The following is a 24640-nucleotide window of genomic DNA, read 5'->3' on the forward strand; positions in this document are numbered from 1 at the left end:
AAATCTGTGATCCCCCCCCCCCCCCAATCCCTGATTTTTAAGCAATTTAATTAATAATTGTATTAACTTTCACCTGGCTCACTGACTTTTATATCATGACATATTCAAGTAAATTATGTGTGTATGATGGTGGTACACATTTTGAATTGCAGTATATTAGCCCTTTAACACAAAATAGTGACAATTTGCTTTAATAAATTAATATACATTTTTAGAAATGTACAATGGTTGTTCTATTAATCAATGTGTGTGAGGTATTTACATATGTACAGTCCTCAGTACGTTGCAAGGCAATGACAACACACACACACACATACACACAATGCGCGCACACACACGTTCACACACCCACATACAATTGTCACGACAACCAAATGGCAAATTAGCTGTACAATTTCATGATTGACATCTTATGCATGCTAGTCTTGGGGCGGGTAGACTGGTGGAGGAGCAGCACTAACTCTGTTTGCCTTTCTCTCATAATTCACCAGACGTTGCCCCACAAGATACCTGGAGTGAAACAAACAAACAAAAAACAGCGTTACAGAATACGGAGAGCATGACGTATTGCACATTACGTTTACATGAAATGGAACAAATTGTTCGACTCACTTGTCATTTTTGATGTGTTCATAAAGCCGCTTGAACTGGCGGATTTGGAAGGTGAGGATCCCCAGCAGCGAGACCACCATGAGCAGGAAGGGGTAGATCCTCCTCTGGACCAGGATGCGCATCTCAGGGGTCACTCCTGCACAGCAATAAACCCATCCACTCAGACCTCATACAGCTTACATACTCATAGATGCTGCACATCATTTGCTTATACGTTACATTACATTTGTACAAGGACAGGTTTTCGGCCATCAGTGTTATATTATTATGTCCTCCCTACAACTTCAGTGCACCTATCCACCAGGTTGTGGATTTTGGTCTTACTTTTTGCCATTAGCACCTTAGCCATAACTCAACAACTCACTCACTCAGATGTAGTCACACAGCTAATGAGCTCTGTACACTAGCCACCAGCGTAGTGACAAACTTGTCTTTGTCTTGAAGTTGGTAAACCAGTTTCCTGTTTGTTGAAATCACTGTCAACAAGCACCTGAAGACGAGTGCTTCAGTTGTACCAAAACAAGAAATACAATGTACGCGACTCTTAAGCTTCGGTGTGTGGCTCTAAAGAGCACTGCTGTGTGCCCCTCTGCTCGGCTTCAAGTCAATATAAAAGTGATTTTAGCTTCCAACTTTTTCCTGAAAATGCCAGTGTACGTGCACAGTGGCTGAACAAAATAGGATTTTTGGTGCCAGAGCACACATTTTAGTACAACTGACGCACTCATCTTCAGTATTGTGTTACTCAAACCCATATTGTTACAGTTTCAGTATAAGACAAGTCTATGAAAAAATGCAATGCTAATTTCTTAATTAACTGCAATTTAAAGTTGCCGAACTTACCAATGAGGGGAGTAATCCCGACTGCAATCACATAGGGCACAGCAAGAGAGAGCAGCAAAACTGAAATGACTGGAGCCGCCAGCTTCCGGATTATGAAATGTAGATCAATGTTGCGGATGCCATTGGCATACACCTTTGTAAACACAAAATACACAAAACGAATTAACAAACGGCTAAAAGATAGAGTGGCATTTATACAATTACAGTAGTGACTCAGGCAATTGATTAGTCTCATGGGATCAGGTGGCGTGACATAACAAGAGACCACAGTGTGGAGGCAGTTCACAAGGTTATGTTGTTGAAGCTGCTTGTATTTTTGTCTATGAGCAGGATTACATAAAATCAGGATTACATAAAATCAACTAGCCTGATTTTGATGAAACTTGATGCAGAGGTAGCATGGGCTAGAGACAAAAAACATTAATATTTGGAGTGGCTGCAAGTCTGACTTGCCAATGTTGCCAAATTTGGCATGGGCTCTTAATACTCCTGTATGACCTGCCTTCAGGATATGTCTGGACATTTCAAATGCCATTAGCAGTGTAATCGCTACCATCCAACGATGGACATGTGCTAATATACATCTGTCTATGCAAGACCTGGGCAGTGTTTGATGTGATTCAGGAAGACCTCCCAGCAAAAGCTCACGGGTGCCCAACTGTGAGCCACAGAACTAATCCCAACCTTCCTCTCTACAAAATATGTTGGCACAGGGACTGGAGGTTAATGAACAGCAGAGGAGCCTGTTTGAACCCACCTGCTCGATCACAGTTTTCAGCCACCACTGGGGGCCCATCAGGGTAATGGCAGCTATTATTTTGGCGTGGAGCACCCCAAGGGCCCAGTCCTGTGGCACAAACGAGCAAAGCAGTCAAGCAAGGGCATATTACAAAGCAATACAGGGAGTCTTTAGAACATACTGGGCCTTCATTTCATTGGCTTGTAAGGCTGGTGAGAAGCAACAGTCAAAGCAACAAGCCAGGTCCGTCACACATTAACTAAATGGTATTTGGGAGCACTGTGCGGACTTACTCATGTTTGCGCTGAGCATCTTGCTCATGGTGTTAAATTAGCAAAAATATTTAGCCAGACTTTGCTTGTTGCCAGATGAAATTAGGGCCTTCCATTTCTTTGCCTTGTTTAGGTGACTTAAGTGTTGGCTTTTTAACCTGACCATCTGAAAGTAACATTGGAAAAGGCAATACAAAGTCGATTCAAGTCAATATAAAAGCGATTTTAGCTTCCACCTTTGTCCTGAAAACGCCAGCCTACATGCATTACGTAGCTAATGCAGCTATGTTGACCTTTAGAGTTTTACATTTTTTCATGGACAACATACAACTTGCAGGAATAATACTGTTCAATGCTATGACATATTAACAGAGATCACTAAAAAAAAACAGTATACTGGTATTTTTCGCTAGTTGTTTACACAGTTTTCACTAGCTGTTTACACAGACCAAGCAATACTGCTTTGTAATAACTAAAGTCAGCCATGTTGTGACCATGGTTGAAGTCTAACCTAGTTACCTAAGAGCTATGAAAGGAAAGGTCAGTGTGGAAACTATCCAAGTTGGCAGATCCAGCACGTCATCTGTTCAGTTGGCTTTATGGTGTGGACGTTGCACATACAGACTTTGACTTCAGCACCGTAGAGTGGTGTTCATGTGTGCAAGTAAACAGATAAACATAGGTATATACTCACACACAGACACATACGTACAATACATACATACATACATACATACATACATACATGTACATACATAATACATGCACCCACCCCCACACACACCCACACACCTGCCAGGGGTAGAAGAGAGGCGTTTGATCCAGTGGAACCCGAAGTGGAGCCACAATCACCAGCTGAAATAGTAGACCTAGCAGTAGGGGAATGACCCCTGCCACCAGTACAGCCACAACCACAGTTTTCACAATCTGCAAGCAAAACATCAAAATAAATAAAGTGTTCATTACAACTTACAGAGACAAACTGGTTAGTATTTTATGTCTTTTTTATTTCATTTTATACACAGCTCATTTCACATATTCCACCACTGGAAGATATAAAACACATCTATCGCAGTGATTTTACTCATAAAGACTATGCTATGCTCCTATTCTAGCAAAGAATAAATAATGAAGAACAAATTTAAACCAAATTAAAATGTAAAGGATTTTAATTTGACTGAAAGTAAATGGCCGGTTACCATGAGGGACCACTCGTGCGCCTTCTGCAGAATGACCCGGCGGCCCTGGGGCATCCACGCCAGGAGGAGGGTGATGCCCCGGATGGACAGCCAGCACACGTACAGGCCACACGCCGCAGTGTACAGCTCGTGAATCTTCGAGCTGCCCGTCCAAAAGGACATCAGATAGCGCCCGGCAAAGACTGACCCATGCGAGACGGAAAGAAACAGACGGTTGAGTTGAGACCATGATCATCTGAAGCTTTTAGCACAAACAACAGTAATCACTGATTCCTCATTGATGTCTTCATTGCCATTGTATAGAGTTAAAAGAAGCTTTATTAAGCATTATGATATTCAAGCGGTAACAGCTGGGCTATACCAGAAGCGCATCTGCAGCGCTACATTCACAGAACGTAAAAATTGTTTTACAGGACCAGTCTAATTTTTTCGAATGTGCGCAAGACTCATGTCTGGTGTAGCAAGTTCTATTGATTCTAGTGGAACTTAGTTGTTGCTGCATATGCTACGCAAACGGTACGCTTCAGTTGCACGCCCGGGGTTGCCCTACTATAAAGCATAGCATAGTGTTCAAACTTTCAGAGTACATTTTTATTTAGGCTATGTAAATTATTATGAGGCATACTTCCTTACCATGTATGAATGGTTATGCCAATGCTATATGGGTATAAACCTTTTGGTCTTCAGGTAACATTTCAGATTATTTCGTACAAATACTTGGGATATTGTCTTTCGCCAAAAGCTACTGAAATACAGAAAAACAGGAGGTTGGCTGCTGTGTAGAGTAACTGTGAGGAAAGCTCACCTGGTAAGGTGAGGCAGACCAGACTGGCCACTAACAGCGTGATGCACATCAGTGCAATCAGAAGACCAATCTGGAAACAGAAGACAGGAAAAATGAAACATGCAGCATCTACTGGAATCATCTTTATAAATACTATGGAAATCCTCACTAAACATGTGCATTCTCATTTAGGAGACATATTACATATGTACTTTTACTCAGATCCATAGAAAGAGAGTTGCGACACTCTTTCATGTCGCCGCCATGCAATCAATAGTTCCATAAAACCTATGCTGAATGGCTGTATGGGAGGAGGGTGGGATGTATTTCTGGATGCTGGAGGACGTAATCTAGTAACTCATTGGCTACCGACCAAGTGATTGGCAGTTTTCAGTTCCAAAAGTGCCTCCAGAACCCGGAAAATGGTTCTGCTCAGACAGGCTGGCTCACTAGACGGCACCAAGGTTCTGAGAATCGTGAAAACCTGTTTGTTTCCCTGTTGGTTGTCTGAAAGGCACTACATGAAAGCGTGGTGGTGACAGCAGCCTTACCCTAAAAGGGAAGCGGAGAGGCCGGTGATAGGGCTGGAAGCCCACGGGCCCCCCTTGCTGCAGGATGGCCTGGTGGGCCGCGTGGAGCCCCTCTCCCACCGCAGGGATGGCGTTCGCGTTGTTGTTGTTGCGTGGTGCCTGGTTGTTGTTGTTGTTGCCGGCGGCAGCAGCAGCAGCAGGCTGCTGGTCGGCCTCACTCTCTTCCTGGTCTCCCAGTAAGTATGAATGGAGGTCTCTGGGGTGAGGATAGTTCAACAGCATTCAGACACACTGACAATTTAAACAGCATGGCTGCTCTTAAATGAAGCCTTCCACTTGTAGCCTCTAGCAATAGCTTGGCATAGCACACTCACTTGGTTAAGAATAAAGAAACTACACAGAATATAAATCCCTTTTGTGTGCATACACAACACATCGCCACAAAAACTACAAACACTTCTTCAGTTTATTTAGAGCCCTCACAGTAGAACTGCCACACAACAATAACATCATGCCACTATTGCACTTGCTTCAAATGTTATTGGTTTAATACGTCTATATGCACACTGGTCACATCAGACACATGTGAGGAGGACTTACAACAGGTATCCAGCAGTGACTGTCCAGGCGCGGACCAGGCCCTTGAGCCACTGGCGCGTGTGTCCCTGTTCCAGCAGAGCAGGCAGCACCACCTGCAGCAGCAGCAGCTCCAGGGACAGCTCACTCACCGGGGCGTCACTGCAGCAGGCCACAGGGGGGAGGCACAGTTAAAAACTGACTCGTCTAACCCATCACAGACAGGGGCACGTTTCCCAAAACCATAGTTGCTAACTAAGTTAGCAAACTTGGTTGGCAATGCGAAATTGCATTGCAACCAACAAGCTAAGTTGCTACCAGGTTAGCAACTATGGTTTTGGGAAATGCACTCCAGCACGGAGGGAGCCACTTTGACTCTGGACTACAGAGTGGTTGTGTGGATGGATAATGGTGCCTTAAATCCTAGAGAACTGCTTTATTTGGCTAGGTAAATGTAACTCAAAAAATGTCCGATCATTAACAGCATCGAGGTGACTTGATACTAAATTAAACTTATGAATGATTTTTAACAATATTTCATTCAATTCCACACAGCCAACATGGAGGGAAACATCCTTCTGCTTTTTTTTCTTGGCAGAGTGTGACAAGCTCTTAGAGAAGAAGATTACTTTACCTGTACAGCATGACATTGTAAGGTAGAAAGCTTGGGAGAATGAGTTTGATCATTCTGATGGGCAGCCACAGCATAAGAAGCACGATAGAACCAAACACCACCTACAAAACAGCACAGACAAACAAACAAAAGGACTGTGAAAATGTGCAGCCAAAGCAAAAACAAGGTATGTGATCAAGCAGCGATCTGATCACTCAGGGATCTGATGCAGCACTTACCACTGAGAGAATAAACCTCCTGAGATGTCTGTAAATTGGCAGATGAATCATCTCCTGGACTGGATTGAAGTCAGGATCGTTCAGATTTCTTAGAAACCACAAGACACCAGGTCTCAAAACCTGAAACAGACAGAGGCATTATAATTAAAAGCATTTTCACATAAATCAACTAATTAAAATCAGGGAATTCTTTCTCAAACCCATAACAGACATGAAGTTCTCAAATGAAATGACATGTTCACCTCTCGCAGCAGAAGGATAAACGAAGCAAAATAGAAGACGTAAACCATCCCCACAAGCCAGTGCAGGAACATGGTCGTCCCAGGGGCTGACTTGAAGCTCAGCTCCCTGTCTTTCAGCGAGGCGTCGAACATTTCCTGCAAAAAAAATAACCCTCATCATTACATCTGAGACTGACAGTCTGCCATGTACAACCATACCATAAATAAAGACAGGCAATGCAAGTTGATGTATATACATAGCACAATTCAAACACACATGCTTTATGAATAACTAGACAAAAAGAACAGAGAAAAGTAAGAGATTAAAAGAAAGTAACATGCATCATAACAGTTACCGGTAAATTAAATAAAAAAATAAACAATTAAAAAGTAGGACCAGACATGACTCATACCAATGAGCAAATGTCGAGCCACCAGCCACAAATGAGGGGGAAAACACCAATTTCAACTACAACCAGCAAGGACACCTGTGGGAGGCAGAATACAGCTTATTTTCACGTTGGTTGAACCGACGAGAGCTGAACTGACGAGAATACATAGTTAGCTTTGCTATGGCTGTATCAACCGATGCAAACAGAAAGAAACATGGGAAATAAAACGTGTTTCACCTTCACCACTATGTAGCAAACTCCTAAGAGACGTCGGGATCTCTGGAATCTCACTAGTGCTGCTATGCCCTGGGCATCAATCGTTCAGGAAAATGAGTGTCAACATTTCATAATAAATAAATCAGAAAATAAATCAATCTGAGAAACAATTACAATACACAGTGGTCGTTCAACAAAAGTTGAAGGATACATGGCACAAAATTAAGGTCATGGCCAGCAGTATGTAGCCAACGATGGTGGTTATGAGACCTTCAAAATGTGAGGCCTGGACCTGAATCAGAGGGAAATAAAACAATACTTACATTTTTTTTCCATTTTCATTAAAATGTCAGCCTGATGAGTGCATTTCCTTGCCTCTCAAATTTCATGGTTGCCTGAATTTACATGCTGACAGACCAAATCATAAGAAACTGTATACTCACATATTCCTCAAAGCCAAGACCCACAACGGAAAAGTGTCCAATATGATATGGGCAAAATGCTGGGAAAGCAAATATATACAGTTCAGACAAATATCAAATACGGTTTACATGATGAATAGTGTTGGAAGCCACTAGTCCAGAGAAGAAACGTAGAAAAATATCTGTCCACATACCAAAAACCAGGATGAAGAGTGTGTTCAGGGACACCACCCAAAAGACATGCTCCTGGGAAATACAGAAGCACACAGGCCCCAATTATAAACACTCTGAACGATTGTACAAGTAGCACAAATGTGCCCATTTTTAATATGCTGTTTCACAATGAAGTATAAAAACATCCACATTTGCATACCAAAAACACTAGGGACCCATCAAGTCCAAGCATCTGGAGAAAGAAAGTTGCATTTTAGTGTCTTTTTAGAAAGCTTCTTGTTTTATAGTGAACACATTACAGTGAACCATTACAGAAAACACAATGCAAATAAATGCAAATCACAGGTCTTCATTCTGCCCTGCATTTCACAGTGGACAACAGTGAGTAGCTTCTGCTCCATAAGCAAATGAGTTGGCACACTCACCCTTTCCCAGGTCAGTTCCTCTGCTGCCCGATCCCACTCCAGAGCATTCCAGTTCATATCATCTGTGTAGACAAGATCATGTCAGCCAGCACAGGCTACTGTTTACATAATCATGATGACAACTTCTCTTTCACGCTTGACACTCCATAAAAAAAAAAACAATATACACAACTAGGGGTATAAAGGTATACATATTCGTACTGAACCGTTTAGTTACAGGATGTTAGGTTCAGTACAGATGTGTACCGAATGTACTGAATGCAGTCAACAGCAGACTGTTAGACATATGTCAGTTTAGTCCATTAACGTCATAAAATCTTTGAAACCTTTAAAAATACCATTCCCATTGTGCATCAAAAATATTGTCAGTGAATTTTAGGTTACCTACATGCTTTATTAATCGAAAATTAACCGAACCATGACTTCAAAACCGAGGTACAAACCGAATTGTGGTTTTTGTGTACTGTAACACCCCTATAAAAGGCAATTAGCAACAAATTCAATGTGTCCTGAATCTGCAAAAAATCTATTCAATATGTGTACCTGCCAATTTGATCATTTGTATGAAATATAGAAATAAAATGTAAGCTTATTTCTTCAAATATTAGCAAAGTAGTCCCTATGCATCAAATATAAGCCTTGGGATAGAGTTACCTTGGCCTCCGTTGTTGGCCTCAGCATCTTCGGCCCCTGCCTCTTCTTCATCCTCGTTGTCAGCTTCCAGGTCTTCGGCTGGGTCCTCCTGCTGCTCGGGGTCGTCTGCTGCTCGCTCTTCGTCCGCCTCATCCTCTTCCTCGGGAGGATGCTCCGCGGGAGCCTCCTCAGCCTGTGGGTCTGGGTCACCAGGGCCAGCTGCCGCAGCCGGGGCCTGATCAGACCAGGACAAACATGGGTTCATATGTCACAGCATAATAATGCAGACAGACAGACAGACACGCACAGAAAATATGTTGACATGTTATATTCATATACACACATGATGACGACACACTCATACACATGCTTAGTCACAAGCAACAAGCACACACATAAGGGATGAGGAGATTAACTTCAAAACTCAGTTATAAATAGTGATATTGACTTAATCTTTAGTGCTTTGAGGTCAGCGTTCTCAACCATTCTCTAACATTATATACCCAATTTATACGATCTAATCTTTGCCATTTTTCCCTCTTGCATTCATAGTGTTACTAGCAGACACCCTGGTATTTTAAGTGTTTGGTGTAGTGTCTGTCCCGGATAAGTGTTGCACTGCATAGCCACAGATGCCTGCAAGAAAATGCAGGCTATATTAAATCACCATATTTACCCAGAGACTTTCTAATGAGGAGACACAGCACTCAAAAAATCCTCCATAGAAAGGCATGGGTTTAGTTCATAACACCAATATGGCAGTTGTTTACACATATCCCACAAGGTTGGTGTTGTGAAGACTTGCGAACAGTTCTGCTCGAAATAGATGACCCGATAAGTGCCCAAAATGCGTTGCAATATGGCTGCCGAGTGGAGGGACTTGTCTAAAAGGACTTTGGTTTACCTCATTGGCTTGTGCGGCCATGTTGGCTGCTGCCTGCAGATTCTGCTCCAGCCACTGGGGAGCGCCACCATGTATGATCTGCTCCCTCAACCACACCAGGCTAATGAAGGCACACAGGGTGCACGTCACCACAAAACAACCCTGCAAGCAATCCGCCAGCAAGTTCTCCCTGGAAAATATCAACACAAAACACACACACACACACACACACACACACACACACACGTCATTAAGTTATGTCAGCACCTCCACTAGCTTTGTAAAGCGGGACTAATCACACACTTGGGTGCTGAACAGGGATCACCAGGGGTCACATCACCACGGGGACCACATTTCAGTCATTGGATTGAGACACAAAATTACAGTATGGACACTAGTCAACAGAGGAGCAGGTGGATCTATAATTGTTTGTTCATTACAGTTGAGCTGGCAAGGAAAAACTGAGTTAACATGGGCCTCAGGCATCAACATTGATGGCTATGCATTAATGCCTCACAGCAGTTCAAAGCATCAGGATATTTTTGCAACACTGGTGCTTTATACTATGACCCAGGTGTCATATTTTCAGCACAAATCTGAGAATAGAGATGGATACAAACTGTGACAGTCTGTATCTTTTGACTTATGACTGCTGTGCACTTTCCAAATTAAGCCAAAATGCTTGTGTGTATTAATGTGCGTGTGTGAATATGTACTTGTGTTCTGCTGACTATGACAATGACCAGATCAGACGGTGACCAGGCGGTGACCAGGACATGACTTACGTGGACAGCATATCGAGAGGCAGGGTGAGGAGAGAGCTCACAGAGCCTGTAAACAGACACTTGTATATTCGACCTGGAAGACAGACCATCAAAGACAGGGAAACATGAGCGTCAGTGTCAACTGTCAGAGGCTTCAAGGCAAAGTGTCTGGCCTCTTTTTCCCTTCTTTAGTGCTTTTCTGCACTGGTGAATATTGTTTTTTGTATTGTTGATACGCATTTAAGTGTGCTGTATTATATTTATACTTACATGCTGTGAGAGGCACAACCCCCAGCCATGCAAACGCAACAAGTGTGTAGTGAAACCAGTAGCGTATAGCCGTGCCAATACTTGTGACCAGTCCTGCAAATATGTCCTGTACCGGAAGCCGAGATGGCATGTCCGGCGAGTAGACTTTAAAAGGAAAACACAGTCCGTTTGTGGGTTAGATTGTAATCAATCATATTATAAATGCAAATATTATTAGTCTAGAACTCTGTACAATACATAACATCTACTGCTACTTGACTATACTGTGATCATGTCATAAGAAAACACTACATAGGACATCCAATTAATACTTACTTGGTGTGAAAGCAAATCTGTGCTTGCACAATTCACAATATTCTTTCCTACTGTGCTTCAGCCACTGAACCAAGCTGTTGAAAGAGTTACAAAAGTTACCATCATATTAATTAACAGTAACTGTAACAACCATACATAATCCATCTACTGTTCATTTTTTCAATGAGTGTGAATGTCTGGAACTGGATGTTCAAGTGTAAAGATATATGTCAACAAACATACCACTCTTGATGAATGAATTTAATGCTGCCAGTGCAGACACATGGATGGTACAGAGGTTTGTCAGGAGTTCCCTCGGAGCGGCACACCCGGCATATATCAGCTAATGGAGAAGACAGTAGAGATTGGTCATTTTCAACCGAGTCTAAACTCTGATAATGTAGAGGGAAATGACAAGGAGAATCAATTAACAGTTGAAAGGCGAATTTTTGGCTGCTCACGCGAGAGCAAATAGACAACCACAATAACTTCACGTTTCCGTTAACATCACGTGTGCCTTTTGATAATGTGCACTCATTATGGCACTGAAACACTTTATATATATTACAGGGACTGTACAGTGACAGACTGTGCAAAGACATTCAATTCTAGCATCTGTTTTCTCCTTAGTATACCGCATCCACACAGACAGATAGTTAACCAAGCAGACCGTTCCTGGTAAAATAGGTTAACGTTGGGATTATTTAGACGATATCTTCGGGTTGTCAACTCTTGACATACATTAATCTAACGTTATGTATCCTAGATTTCTCGCTAGCTGACATTCCCCTAATGTCAGTTCGCAATAGGTTTCAACAAGTTGAAAAGCTAACGTCAGCTAACGTTTAGCTAGTCACTGCAGTGATACCAATTCCATCACTTTGGTCAAGGAATGCAGAGCCATGTTTACAACTGATATTACGTGCGTTAATTATAGACTAAAAACTGCAAATATGTCATGGCATGCCATTATTGTACGAGTTTGCTGAGGTTAAGGTGTAACATTAGCAAGCTAGCATTAGCCAACTGTTAACTGTTAACGTTACCTTCCTCTGCCGTGTCCATCTTACACGATAACGCCTTCCTCTCGATACTGTTTGCTGTTGCGTCAAATCAGAAATCCATCAGTAGTCATAACATTTGTATATGCGTAAATTAGTGTGTTATCCAAGTCATGAATCACGTGAAAAGTCTCCACAATATGTGCGGGTGATAATTAATCCTCTCTATCCAAATCACATCAGTCAGGGTGGATCCATCGCATAGCACTGAATGCTCACAGTCAGTGTCGGCAGTTTAGTACAACATACGGCAGTAACAGCACATTGCGACAGTTTCTATCATTTGTTGGTTTGTCTGTGAACAAAACGTTGCGTGGATGGAAACTGTAGTAGCCTAAACGGTTACATGAGTTATTTAGTATTACGTAATGATTAACCATCTTTTACAATTGTGCTAATTTTGAGCAAACATTTCGTATAATGCTAAACCAAGATTGGTTGAAAAATAAGAGCTTAACGTTAGGCCTACTCTTAAATAAATAAATGCCGTGTCTACCTAACGTTACGGTTACAGCGTGGGCACCGATAAGTTTTAGGGGACCATATGGGGTGTTAACATTTTTTTAAATAATGCATAGGTCTATGCATATGAAGAGTTAAAATATTTTGAAGAGCTGGCAAGCTTACATTTGCACTATAGGTCCACAGGATAACGCGTCTCATCTCCTGTAGAGAGTTGAAAGATGAATTCTAAAGTCAATGGAGAGGCACGCAATATGACATTGCGTTATTAGTATGTGTAAATTATAGAATCACGGTGCAAACAATTGTAGGATAGTAGGCTTACTTTCAAAATAACAGAGGGAAGAAAACTACAAGAGACTGTAGTGTAGGCCTAATAGTGAAGTTTTCCTGTCGATGCACGTGGCGCCGTGGCTTAGATGGTTAAAGCGCCTGTCTAGTAAACAGGAGATCCTGGGTTCGAATCCCAGCGGTGCCTTTTACTTGTATGATGCTGATTGTGGGGACTTCAACTGCTTAGAAGGATAACAAATGAAGGACAACTGAAATGTATCTTAGGAGAACTTCCACTAAAAGCAGCAAAATATATAGGCCTATCAGAATGCCACAAAAGAAGACCTCAAACCAGTGTGGCCACCCCACTCATGTTTGTTTTAGCCTTTCATCATCAATTTATTTAATTCTTTGTGAATTCTTTGGCTTTTTTCATCATCATCATTATTATTATTATTATTATTATTGATAATCATATGTTATTATTACTATTATTAACATGACCATTATTGCTTCTATTATTTATTTTACTCTTTGTAATGCTTTGGCAATATTGTTCATACACAATCATGCCAATAGCACACTGAATTGAATGCACAGTCATGCCAACAAAGCACAGTGAATTGAATGCAGTCATGCCAACAAAGCACAATGAATTTAATTGATAAGGACACCTTCAACATAGATATGATTCAGTGTAATCAAGGCATCAACCTTGCCAAACATTTAAACTGAGAGGCATGTTCCTCGCTTTCATTCAATCGGTAACCAAACCGATAAGTACATTGAGAAGTAGGAAGCATCGACGTGGAACTGTGAGGTTGAGAGGTTAGTGCAGAGCCGGACAGTAAATGTACTTAATTAATGTGTATGGTTTGAGTAGGCCTATAGGCTATATGTGTACTTACAGTGTGTGTGTACAATGTGTGTGCTTGTTTCTGTGGGAGTGTTTGCTTTGCAAGTGTTTATGTGTGTGTTTGTGTGAGGTAATTGATTATCCAATTTGGCGGTGAAAATGCTTTAGATTTGTAAACATAGAATGAATAACGTGAATACAGTGCACTATGTACTTGCACAGTATTCAGTATGTGAATTTCAACAGGGTATAGGCTAGTGTCGAACACCAACTCTGTGCACTTAACATGAAATGACGATCGCAACATTACTGGTGTCCTCTATTCAAGAGCTTTATCTAAGGTCGCGATGTATTTATGTTACTCTGCTATTGTAAATAGCAAACTTCTCGCAAATTATCCCCCCTGTGCACAATGTAATTGGTTTTGTTGTGGAGGTGAAAGATTAACAACAGGCAAAAACGACCTCCAAAGAGCTATATCAGAGCAGAGCGGTAGAAAAACTTTTTCTCATAAGGTCTAATAAGGGAGACGGGCTCGTTTCACGATTCTCGCGAGATTTGGCGGGCCACCGTTCTTGGAAGTTGCATGGCTGGTTTTCTTGGTAGGGACTCGTTACGTCTATGTTGTATAGTTATGCTAGGTGAACGATTTGCCTATTACAAGTTTGTTTACCATCAAATTGGCTTCGTAAAGGTGAAAATCTTGCATAGTGTACCTTTAATGTTATAACTTGCTGGTATGTCTGTTTTCCACTGAAAGAAAAGTGTCCAGCGATCCACACTACTTTCTGACCATTATGAGTGCACCATCCGGGTACCAACACAGTGCACGTACTTATGCATTAAAATTAGGTATAATAAGTACAGAAGTACGCAAATTGGGTGAACCCAGTGCTAGTGACCAACCAACCAAAGGATGTATAGGCCAAACTCGTTACTCCTTCGACCAACGTTATCTAGCCTATGAATCTAGCTCTTGAGGGGTTGTTCGATTCGTCATGGAGAAAAAGATCATGGGTTCAAATTTGCAGGTTTTTTAGCTTAATATGCAAGTTTTTTAGCTTAATTTACCTTCATTTAACAGCTTCAGAGTCATTGGAATGGTTATATGACTTTTTTCGGGTTGAATGGTGGCCGTCTCGCTTCCCCCTAGCGCCTGTGAGGGGAAAAACCACCCTTGCAACTGTGGGCCGGCGGGCCGACGGCTTCAGTGTCAGGAAGTAATGAACGAATTGCATTACTGCATTCAAATACACATACACGCCAGGCAGATTGTCCCATTCTTTTTGGGTAAATACATCCATTTGTTAGGGTAGAGTGGGGTAAAAATGCCCCCCCCCTTCCTATATTTCACAAACTAATCACTAGATGAGTGTTGCTGTTATTATTTTAATGCACCATGTCGACAATGGAAGAATTTTTAGGCAAGTGTTAGGCAATAGTTAGGCAATAGTCGCTAAAAAATAGTTGGCTATTGTCAATATATTGATCAAATATAGTTGTTATGAATTTATTGATTATATGTTATTGCTCCACAATAGATTTTGTTTACTTTAGTTATTTACTTTTGATTTTGCTATTAAAGGTTGTATCAGTGATAGCGGGGACGTCACTTCTGTTGATGTTCAAACAAAACATTGAGCTAGCTTGCTACTCCCTCCTCCCTCCTGTGCAATTAAAACTCTCCTAAATAGAGGGAGAGCAGCTTCACAGAAGAGAACTTCTGATGGCAAATTTGAGGAAAAGTTGGTAAACCGCCCTTCTTACCTAATTTGAGGGTGCTGATTCCGAATATTTTGTTTACCAAGCTCAATTCTGAGTTCTAAGCTGCATAATCAGCATTTTAACATAAAATAGCGATTATTTTTGCTTATTTTTCCCTAAATTGGGTTGATTTCAAAAGTAATCACTAAAACCAAATAAAAGTGTTCTCTAAATAAATGTTTGAGCATTAAAGAAGCCATACTATAGTTTATTAACGTATTTAATGGGAACATGATTACAGTTAACATGTAATAAACTCGGAAATTCTAATCAGAATTCTACAGAGGCGGACAGAGTACACAACTTCATTACTTGAGTAAAAGTAAAAGATACCCTTTGCTAAATTTTACTCAAGTACAAGTAAAAGTACAACAGTCAGATGTCTACTTAAGTTAAAGTACTGAAGTACTTGTTTTTAAAAGTACTTGAGTATCAAGAGTACAAGAGTAGCCTACATTTTCTAAATATTGCATTACTACTGCCACAGTGCTTACATTTATGTACAGAAACGTCCTACATGGAGTTATGAAAAATGTTAATGTTAATACCTTGGAGAATGTAAAAGGAATTGGAAGTAAAATCAAGTCAGTTTCATCTTTTTACCATGTTGCCAGGGGTGGACAGTATTTGTAATACATGTATTTAAAATACGTATTTCAAATACAAAATACTATGAAGCAAAAACTATCATTAACTTGTTCAGAAAATTGAAACAGTCTGGCGAGGTGGGGCCACAGGTTGACACATTCCCGGGATGGACCTGCTGCGTCTTCATCCATTGTTTCGTCCATGGTTTCGTCTATTATCTAAATCTGACCATGGAGTTGACTTTGCCGGAAAGCTGAAGGTGATTGCTGATAGGCTGTCCCAATCAGTGGCGCCTGCACAATCCAATCACGTTTGAGAGGGAAACAACAATTTGAGGGTTTCCGAGATTTTTCTTTTTTCCTTTTTTTTTAGAAGTAGTAACGGGTACTCACGGTTATGGATAGAAATGTAGTGTAGTAGAGAGTACAATATTTGCCTCTCAAATGTACTTGAGTAAAGTCATTAGTACTCCCCAAAAATGATACTCGAGTAAAGTACAGATCCCTCAAAATTGTACTCAACTACTGTACTCAAGTAAATGTACTCCGTTACTGTCTGACTCTGGAATTCTAATGAGTCACTCGTGGTGTTTAATGCATTTCATCACAATAACAAATTGCACAGAAACCTTCAACTCAGAATATATCCTACAGTACATATGAACTTAGATAGCGGGAATAAGCCTAATGCAGAACAGCATACCGTCAGCAACAACCGTCAAGTAAAAAACATTTTACTTCTAGTAACACTGGATTTGGTATGTGTGCTTGCCTCCATACTAGAGCTTGATAATGTGCTCTTCTAATATGCCATTGAGCAGCATCACTTGTTGGTGCTAGAGCCTCCGATCCTCAACATCTAGAAAACAGAGTGGCTCTGGCATAGTGTTGTCATGATACCAAAATGATGACTTCGATACAATATCTGCCATAAATATCTTGATACTCGATACTGAAGCGATATCGAAACCCTAAAATATCTGGAAAAGAAAGGACGCAGGCCTCCTCCAAGTGTATTGAGTCATTTGTGTTGAATTTGGTGCACTTTTGGTCAATTTTGGGTTTCAAACTTCTAAACTTCCTACATAATTATTATTTTTGTAGTCAGATAAAATAGTAGTTTGTGTGTGATTAAGTCCTTTATTGTTATAGCTCATTTATATTGTGTGATGTTTTGGCAATAAATTACCTTTAAATAGCCAAAGTAGGCTAGATCATGGTCAATGTTCAAATTACTGCATGCAAATCACTTAATGCTATGCAGAAGAGCCTAATCTTTAGGCCATCTGATGTAGGCTACCCTAGGCCTTCCTGTTTTTATGGGATTTCTTTGACAGTTGCAAAGGGAAAAAAGTGATGATGGTCTTCTTTGCTCCAGTGTAATTTAATAAGTATGTTTCAACCACTCTTTGGGTCTTAATCAGATAGGCCTACACCATTATTACATTACATTACATTACATTTGGCTGACGCATTTTTAACCAAAGCGACTAACAACATGGTAACAGTTAAGTTTTAAAGCAATTCTCTCAACAATTTTAGGACAATTTAAAAACGGTACAGTACAGTACAGTAAGATAAGTGCATCATTGAGTGCTGTTTTTAAACAGTTGAGTGTGAGTTCAAGATGGATGGTAAGTGCTAGGATCAGCAAGACTTGTTGTAAGTGGTGCTATGAGAGGAGATGTTCTCTAAAGAGCTGGGTCTTCAGGAGTTTTTTGAAAATGGAGAGGGATGACCCTGCCCTTGTAGGAACTGGCAGTGTGTTCCACCAACGAGGAACAACAGATGAGAAAAGTTTGGATTGGCCTGAGCATATCTGTTGCAATATCTATGTGCATTCCTACATTAGGTCTATTTCTTTGATAGTCAACATCATTTGCTACCACATAACAAATACCAAATAACAATACAAACGTTTCTTACAAACTTTCCTGCATACTTCTTAAATGTGCTGCAGTCAGATGGGTGTCCTAAAGACATAACTAGATCTTGAGCATCTATTACCATGTTGAATGAGCAGTTTTTGTAGTGATCACTACTGGACATTCCACATTGCTAGACAGCACTTGAGTGAGGATGACTTATTTCCACTTCACAAATAACCATCGCTATCTGCAATAGCTACAGTACAGGGACATTAATCAGTTCATAGCTGAGGATTTGTCCTAGGTCCACTTCCCTTTCAGCATCATATGCAGTAATGATGCACTGGAGAATGTTTCTTTTTGTTGCACTATAAAGGATATCTTGTCTAAATTTTATTTTTATTTGCAAATAATGCAATCTCCATAGCACTCTTCGGCAACCCTCAAACATGCACACTCTTCCATTTTTTTGCATGGCTGGGATTTGAATGATAGGAAAGAGCACCAGTGAGATGTTTTAACTAGACAAGCACAGTCGCCTTTACAGTAAAAAAAATACAGTGTAAATCCTCTGTAAAGACTGACAACTGTTCATAATAGTTAGTGACAAAGTACTTTCTACAGAAAAATGAGCAGTCACCTACTATTCTATCAATTTATTATCAAGGAATCTATTTTGCTTCTAACCGTCATACTGAATTTTAGCTATTATTTCAATTTATATTTTAATTTTAGCTTATTTTCATTTGCTACTTGAGGGTCATTGGGGTAATTCCTGTCCTGTCCCACAACATATCTGATACATAAAGAGTATATGAATGCCTTATTTTCTGCAATTCCTATGATATCTGATAGCAAAACCAAAAAGTATGTGAATTATGCAAATGATGCTAATTAGCAAGCTTAAAACTCAAAATTGAGCTTGGTAAACAAAATATTTGAATTCAGCACCCTCAAATTGTGTGAAATAGCCCCTTTACCGACTTTTCCTCAAATTTGCCAACAGGACTTTTTCTGAACGTTTGTTAGCTATCTGCTCTCCCTCTAAAACGCGCATCTCGTCGGTTATTGGTTGACACACTTTGTTTTGCTTTTGAGGGGTTGCCAACTCTTGTTGGTAGCAATTCTTTTTGTGTACAGATCTCGGAGGCTGCCTACAGAGACACGTTTTTTGACGGCCTGCTTATGGGGCAGGCAGCTAGCGGATCGTTAGGAAAGATTATGAATGCGATCATTTATGTTTGGCCCATTTTTGGGCCTGAAATCGCTGATACAACCTTTAATGCATGAGGGGCATTGCTTTGACAGGGTGGGGGTATTTTACCCCACCGCTGGGGCAAAACGCCCTTTTGCACATTTTATTTGTTGTCAAAATAATAATTAACTGTTCTGGACAATTTGCATATTTGGTTTATAATTCTTTACATTGTCACTCAAAACTGGGATAGCACTGTTTGGATTTTTCTAGAGTATTGGTAGCCTGGCGACTCCCAGGGAAAAACAGGAGGGTTGACAGGAATGATAATGTAGTCCTAGCTAGACTAACAAATTATAGCATTATTCGTAGTACACCCCACTGATATGGCGGCAGCCTACACTTGTTTAATCGTGATTGTTTTTTTTTTCGGTTCTTGTGCATATGGAGTAAATAAAACAAATGACTTTGCTTTCTAGTGGGGTGTACTACGAATCTCGATTAGTGGGTTAGCGAGGTATGTTGCGCTCAAAGCCAGGCTATGCTGTGACACGAAAGTGGATCTGTTTTAGTGTCGCTATATCACCATGGTATCTTATGCTGTCAACCAAACCTGGTCGGGAGGAGGTTATGTGCTAAATTATAGCTCAAATCGTGTAATCTACCGCACACTGACCAATCAATTGTCTTAAAAACGAAGTTATCTCACGTGTAGGATTCTGTCATATATCTTACAGGTGGAGCTCCGCGCCTCTACTAACATTTTGGAGCTCGAAGTAATTGTTTTTAAATAGAGGCGGTCTTGTGCGTCTCCATGTTACACGATTGGCCAAAGTCATCCCAACACCGAGAACGCGCACAGATCTGAGCTGAAAGCCTAGTTTGACAAATATATTGTACACATAACAAAACAGTATCACTTAATAGTCTGAGCGAATTAGCCTAGAAAAGGGTCAAAGGTGAAAGTAAATACAGCAAAAGCATATTTGGTATCATTTGAATCATAATTTTCTGTAGATTAAGAATTTGTGGTGCCTACAGCGCAGATTTGTACCGAAAAAAATATATAGGGCTTTGAATGGAGCATGGCACAATGATTTTTGGGCCAAAAACTTATGTTAGTACATCTTGATATTATAGCTGATATCTCTTAAGCCAATTGAAAGATATTCATCAAACTTGGTCTACTTTCCCACTATAAGTTGTCAAAGAACTGGCAAGACAATTTAGGTCTTGAGGTCAAAGGTCAAGGTTACAAGGGGTCACACAAATAACTCACATGCAGTATTTGGTTCATATCTCCAAAGCAGACTGTTGGATCTTCATTAACTCTAGTACATTTATTGTCTATACAAGTTAGATGAACTTAGGGACTCAGGGCCATGGGGTCAAAGGTTAAGGTCAGTTTTATCCCCTGACATACAATGTTATAGACGGTGGAGACATGCTAATCAACATGCCATGTTCAATTCAATTACTGTAAATATAGTGATTTCTTTTTTTTATGTTGCACAACATAGACTTGGTTGTTTTTGACATGGGGAGTCCCTATCTACAGCACAATGAGTTTAATACCCCTTCTTTGTATATAAGAATCAATAATCTGATTGCAATTACTAGGCAAATGTGCTTAGCAGTTACATACAGTAACAGTGAAATACGTCCACTAGCATAGTCATGACCTGACCAATATCTCTTTCAATATTGCCCTTGCAGTCCTTTCCACAGTACAAGCAGTGCTACTTCCAGCTGTAAATTATAGCTTTCTGTGCTGTTGTGACTTTCCATACGTTAGTATGACTGTTAACTGTGGCCCTTGCTATTTTTCCCTTCGTGGACAAGGTCCACTTTCTCCTGGTAATTTCTGTGACCCTGAAGACAGCATTGTCTTCCAGTTTTGATGTTAGTAATGTGGCATGTCTGTTATTTGCAATGGATGATGAGACAGCACTTCAAGAGGAACCTGGCATATGCGCAGATCTTTGTGTTATCTGCCAATGTGGAGGTGAGCTGTCATCTTGTAGCACTGGCTTGCAAAAGCTGATTTACTATAGCATTGCTATAGGCAACAACACATTTTTAAAGGGGTGGTTCAGGATTTTGGACATAGGACCTCATTTCCAAGTTAGCATGTGTGATATTAATCAGTGGAGACCGTTTTCAACACGTTTGATCCAGTCCTTATAGTTGCAGAGTTCGCAGGTGCTAAGCTAGCGCAAGTCATCAGTATGTGTCAGCCTGCCACTAAAAACAGTCTTACCCACTCCACAGTACACCCAGGCAAATACATTATAACGGCAGACAAATAAATTCTAACGGCAGACTCAATGTAAATGTCTGTGTTGATCATTTTATTTCTAACATTATTCTATCCTTGCATTTCAATGATCGCATAACATTTTAAGGGACTATTTTTTTAGCAGCGGTTAGTAGTACTGCGTCGAAAAGTAAACAGACAAGCGCACTCCAATCAGGATACTGTCGTGGAAAATGTCTACCCTGGAAATCCAGAGTTCTCGCGAGAGCACAATGGAATGAGCATTGATGCACGTTACTTTTACCCCTTGCATCACGGGGAGCCAATCAAATCGGCGTATTTGATATATGCGGGCCAGAGGCGAGCTAAATTGATGACGACAACGCTGCAACGTTGGAGGTCAGTAAACATTGGTCATAGTGTTATCCAATTGTGTCGAAGTCCGGAATCATTCAGAGTAAACATTGGTCTAGTGTTATCCAATTGCTTGCAGTGAGATTTTCAAATGCATGCTTGGTGCCGCCGCTCGAGTTGGGCCAATACATTGTTCGTGGCCAGACCCTTAATCTTTTGAGATTACCAGGGTCTGGATTTTCCAGGCTAGAAAATGTCCACTTCCAAATCCAATTAACAATTACCACATGACTATTTAGTAATTTAGCACTCTGGAACAAGGCGTCCGAAGGAGACAATGTAGATAGAAGATTTTCCGAAGACTGTTGATCTTTATTCACCGTATTGCAATGATAGTACAGCCCAACCAAAGTCCAGACCAACCATCAAAGCAATAGGGAGGAGATGTCATCAGCTGGGGCCCCCGACAAGATCTCCCCTACGGATGGCTATACACTATATTTTATACTCCTCAGCCCTTGAGAAGTGCCACCCTCTCACGCCATCTCCATCAACACCCTTCACCAATTAGTATCAAGCAGGGTCGCTTACATTGGTGGAAACCATCTTCCCATCATGCATCCTATGTAATGCATAGATAACATATGTAAAATAGTGTAACCCTAAGTTTTTCTGGTTCCTTCCAGTTTGGTGAAATAAGGCCTTTCTTATCTTATTCTCTTCCTAGCTGGACAGGCCCTAACTCATAAGGCACAGTGGCCTCCTCATCCCTGTCCTGCCCAGTCCTCACCAGCTTGATAACACCCCCTCTCCCTCAACACCCTTCACCAATCAGTACCAAGCAGGGTCGCTTACATTGGTGGAAACCATCTTCCCATCATGCATAAAACGATATGCAAACCTATGTAAAGCATAGGTAACATATGTAAAATAGTGTAACCCTAAGTTTTTCTGTTTCCTTCCAGTTTGGTGAAATAAGGCCTTCTTATCTTATTCTTTTCCTAGCTAGACAGGCACAGTGGCCTCCTCATCCCTGTCCTGTCCAGTCCTCACCAGCTTGATAACACCCCCTCTCCCTTAACCATATAAGGAGGAGATCCTCTCATCCTGGTACCCCCAGTACTTTTCCACTCACCCCACTCCGCTGACAGTCGGTCTGGCCTACACAAGATACAATGACCTCACACTGCTCACAGCAAATGCAGTGGCATTAAGACTTATGACACTCATGACTACATTCTTCTAAAACATGAAAACCCATGCAATAGTATAAACCCTTATGAAACCCATGATTACATCTCTTCACATCCTGAAAACCCACCATAATACCTAGTACAATCCTAGGTAATATCAGTCCACTGCTGCCGTTGCTTATATACCTACTACCAACTTCAGGGAACAAAGTATAACTATTGCAATGCGATGCAAGGGTAGTTTTTATTTCTAACACTATTCTATCAAGATAGACATTTACATCGATTGTCTGGCGTTTTGACTCTGAAGAAGACGCATGGGCGTCGAAACGTTCAGTCAGTTTGCACAAATAAAAACACGTTAAAGCATTGAGTGCTCCGGTCCTGCTCCTTGGCTCCTGTTAGACCTTGGATCTCCCTTTTTGACTTCTGCGTCCTGTTCCGTGAGCACCAACCAGGCTGAAGCGCTTCTACTGTCTGGCGTTATAATTTAAGTTGAAGGAAATAGCTCAAGATGACAATGTTTATCAGAAGTTTGACAGAAATGGTTTGGATTTAATCTAAAACTTCTGCTATTCAGCTTGTCTAAATGAACTACAATGTTGTTATTGATGTACTGAATGTTATGTAATGGTACTTTGTTTTTACTCCAATATCATTTATGAACTAAAACAGTTATTTTAAAACAGGTATTCACACAGATGTTTGCATTTTTAAAACAGCAAATTATTTAGATTTCCCCTGATTTCAGAGAGGCTATTACTACAATACTAAAATACGATGTGGAGGTTGAAACAACTGTTTTTATACAGAAAATAAAGTTTGTTTTGCTTTAATGAATGTCTTAATCTTTTTTAATGTCAATTCAGATAGTTGATTCTATGCCTCAGCCAGCTATAGCCTCATGACCTTTAACCTCTACCAGTGACCCCATGATCTTTAATGCCTTATCAGTTAATTTAGGCTTAATTAACTGTGTTGGGTTTAATGAGGATCCTTCAATCTGCTTGAGAGGTATAAAACAAACATTGCATGTCAAGTATGACCTCATGTGACCTTGACCTTTGACCCCAAGACATTAAACACCTACTAATTTTAATCAAGAACTTATGGTGAGTAAGTACACCAAGTTTGGTAAAGATCCTTTTATCAGTATGGGAGATATCAGCTAATATCTATATGTTATAATATACGTTTTTGGCCCAATAATCATTATGGTCCATTCAAAGCTGTATATCTTTTTTCTGCGCTGTAGGCACCTGAAATTCTTAATCTACATGAAATTACGGTTCGATTGATACCAAATATCCTTTTGCTGTATTTACTTCCACCTTCAACCCTAATTCGCTCAGACTATAACGTATACCCCTGAGTCAAGGCTTTGTCAAGCCTCGCTATGTCTACATAGCCTAAATGTCTAACGTGCTTCGTAGTATACCCCATAGGTTTTGCTTGATTTAGTTGTTAGCCTAACGTTTGAGGGGGGTATTTGAGTAAGGACTTAGAATGGGTTTGGGGAAAGTGGGGTCGCCAGACCTCGTCATACTTTTTTGTAGGGTCGCCAGACAAAAAGTTTAAGAACCACTGGCTTAGCCTATAGTGACTAGGAGATCCCATGGGAGATCGTGGTTTTGAATCTCAGCGGTGCATTTTACTTGTATGGATTTAA

The 24640-nt window shown here is 40.7% G+C and overlaps 1 protein-coding gene and 1 non-coding gene across 2 annotated transcripts; one reads left to right on the forward strand and one right to left on the reverse strand.

Moving 5' to 3' along the window:
* Nucleotides 1–175: 175 nt before the first annotated feature.
* LOC143131301 (E3 ubiquitin-protein ligase MARCHF6-like) lies at nt 176–12373 on the reverse strand. Its single transcript, XM_076290827.1, has 26 exons — nt 12148–12373; nt 11345–11444; nt 11123–11196; nt 10808–10951; nt 10559–10631; nt 9795–9963; nt 8912–9125; nt 8258–8319; nt 8032–8064; nt 7853–7904; nt 7680–7738; nt 7448–7528; nt 7258–7326; nt 7042–7116; nt 6650–6784; nt 6408–6527; nt 6190–6290; nt 5580–5717; nt 5001–5235; nt 4471–4540; nt 3666–3847; nt 3259–3393; nt 2213–2302; nt 1456–1588; nt 613–748; nt 176–510 (listed from the first exon to the last, which is right to left on the reverse strand). Exons 1-26 carry the CDS (start codon nt 12164–12166, stop codon nt 420–422), a joined length of 2790 nt encoding a protein of 929 aa, XP_076146942.1. The 5' UTR covers nt 12167–12373; the 3' UTR covers nt 176–419.
* A 655-nt stretch (nt 12374–13028) lies between these two features.
* On the forward strand, nt 13029–13102 carry trnat-agu (transfer RNA threonine (anticodon AGU)). Its single transcript has one exon. It is a non-coding gene; the product is annotated as a tRNA-Thr (tRNA).
* Nucleotides 13103–24640: the final 11538 nt, after the last annotated feature.

The sequence above is a fragment of the Alosa pseudoharengus genome, unplaced genomic scaffold, assembly GCF_046254945.1.
Source record: "Alosa pseudoharengus isolate Yale_2024_CS ecotype anadromous, Long Island Sound unplaced genomic scaffold, YU_APseudo_1.1 YU_APseudo_1.1_scf_18, whole genome shotgun sequence".
NCBI lineage: Eukaryota > Metazoa > Chordata > Actinopteri > Clupeiformes > Clupeidae > Alosa > Alosa pseudoharengus.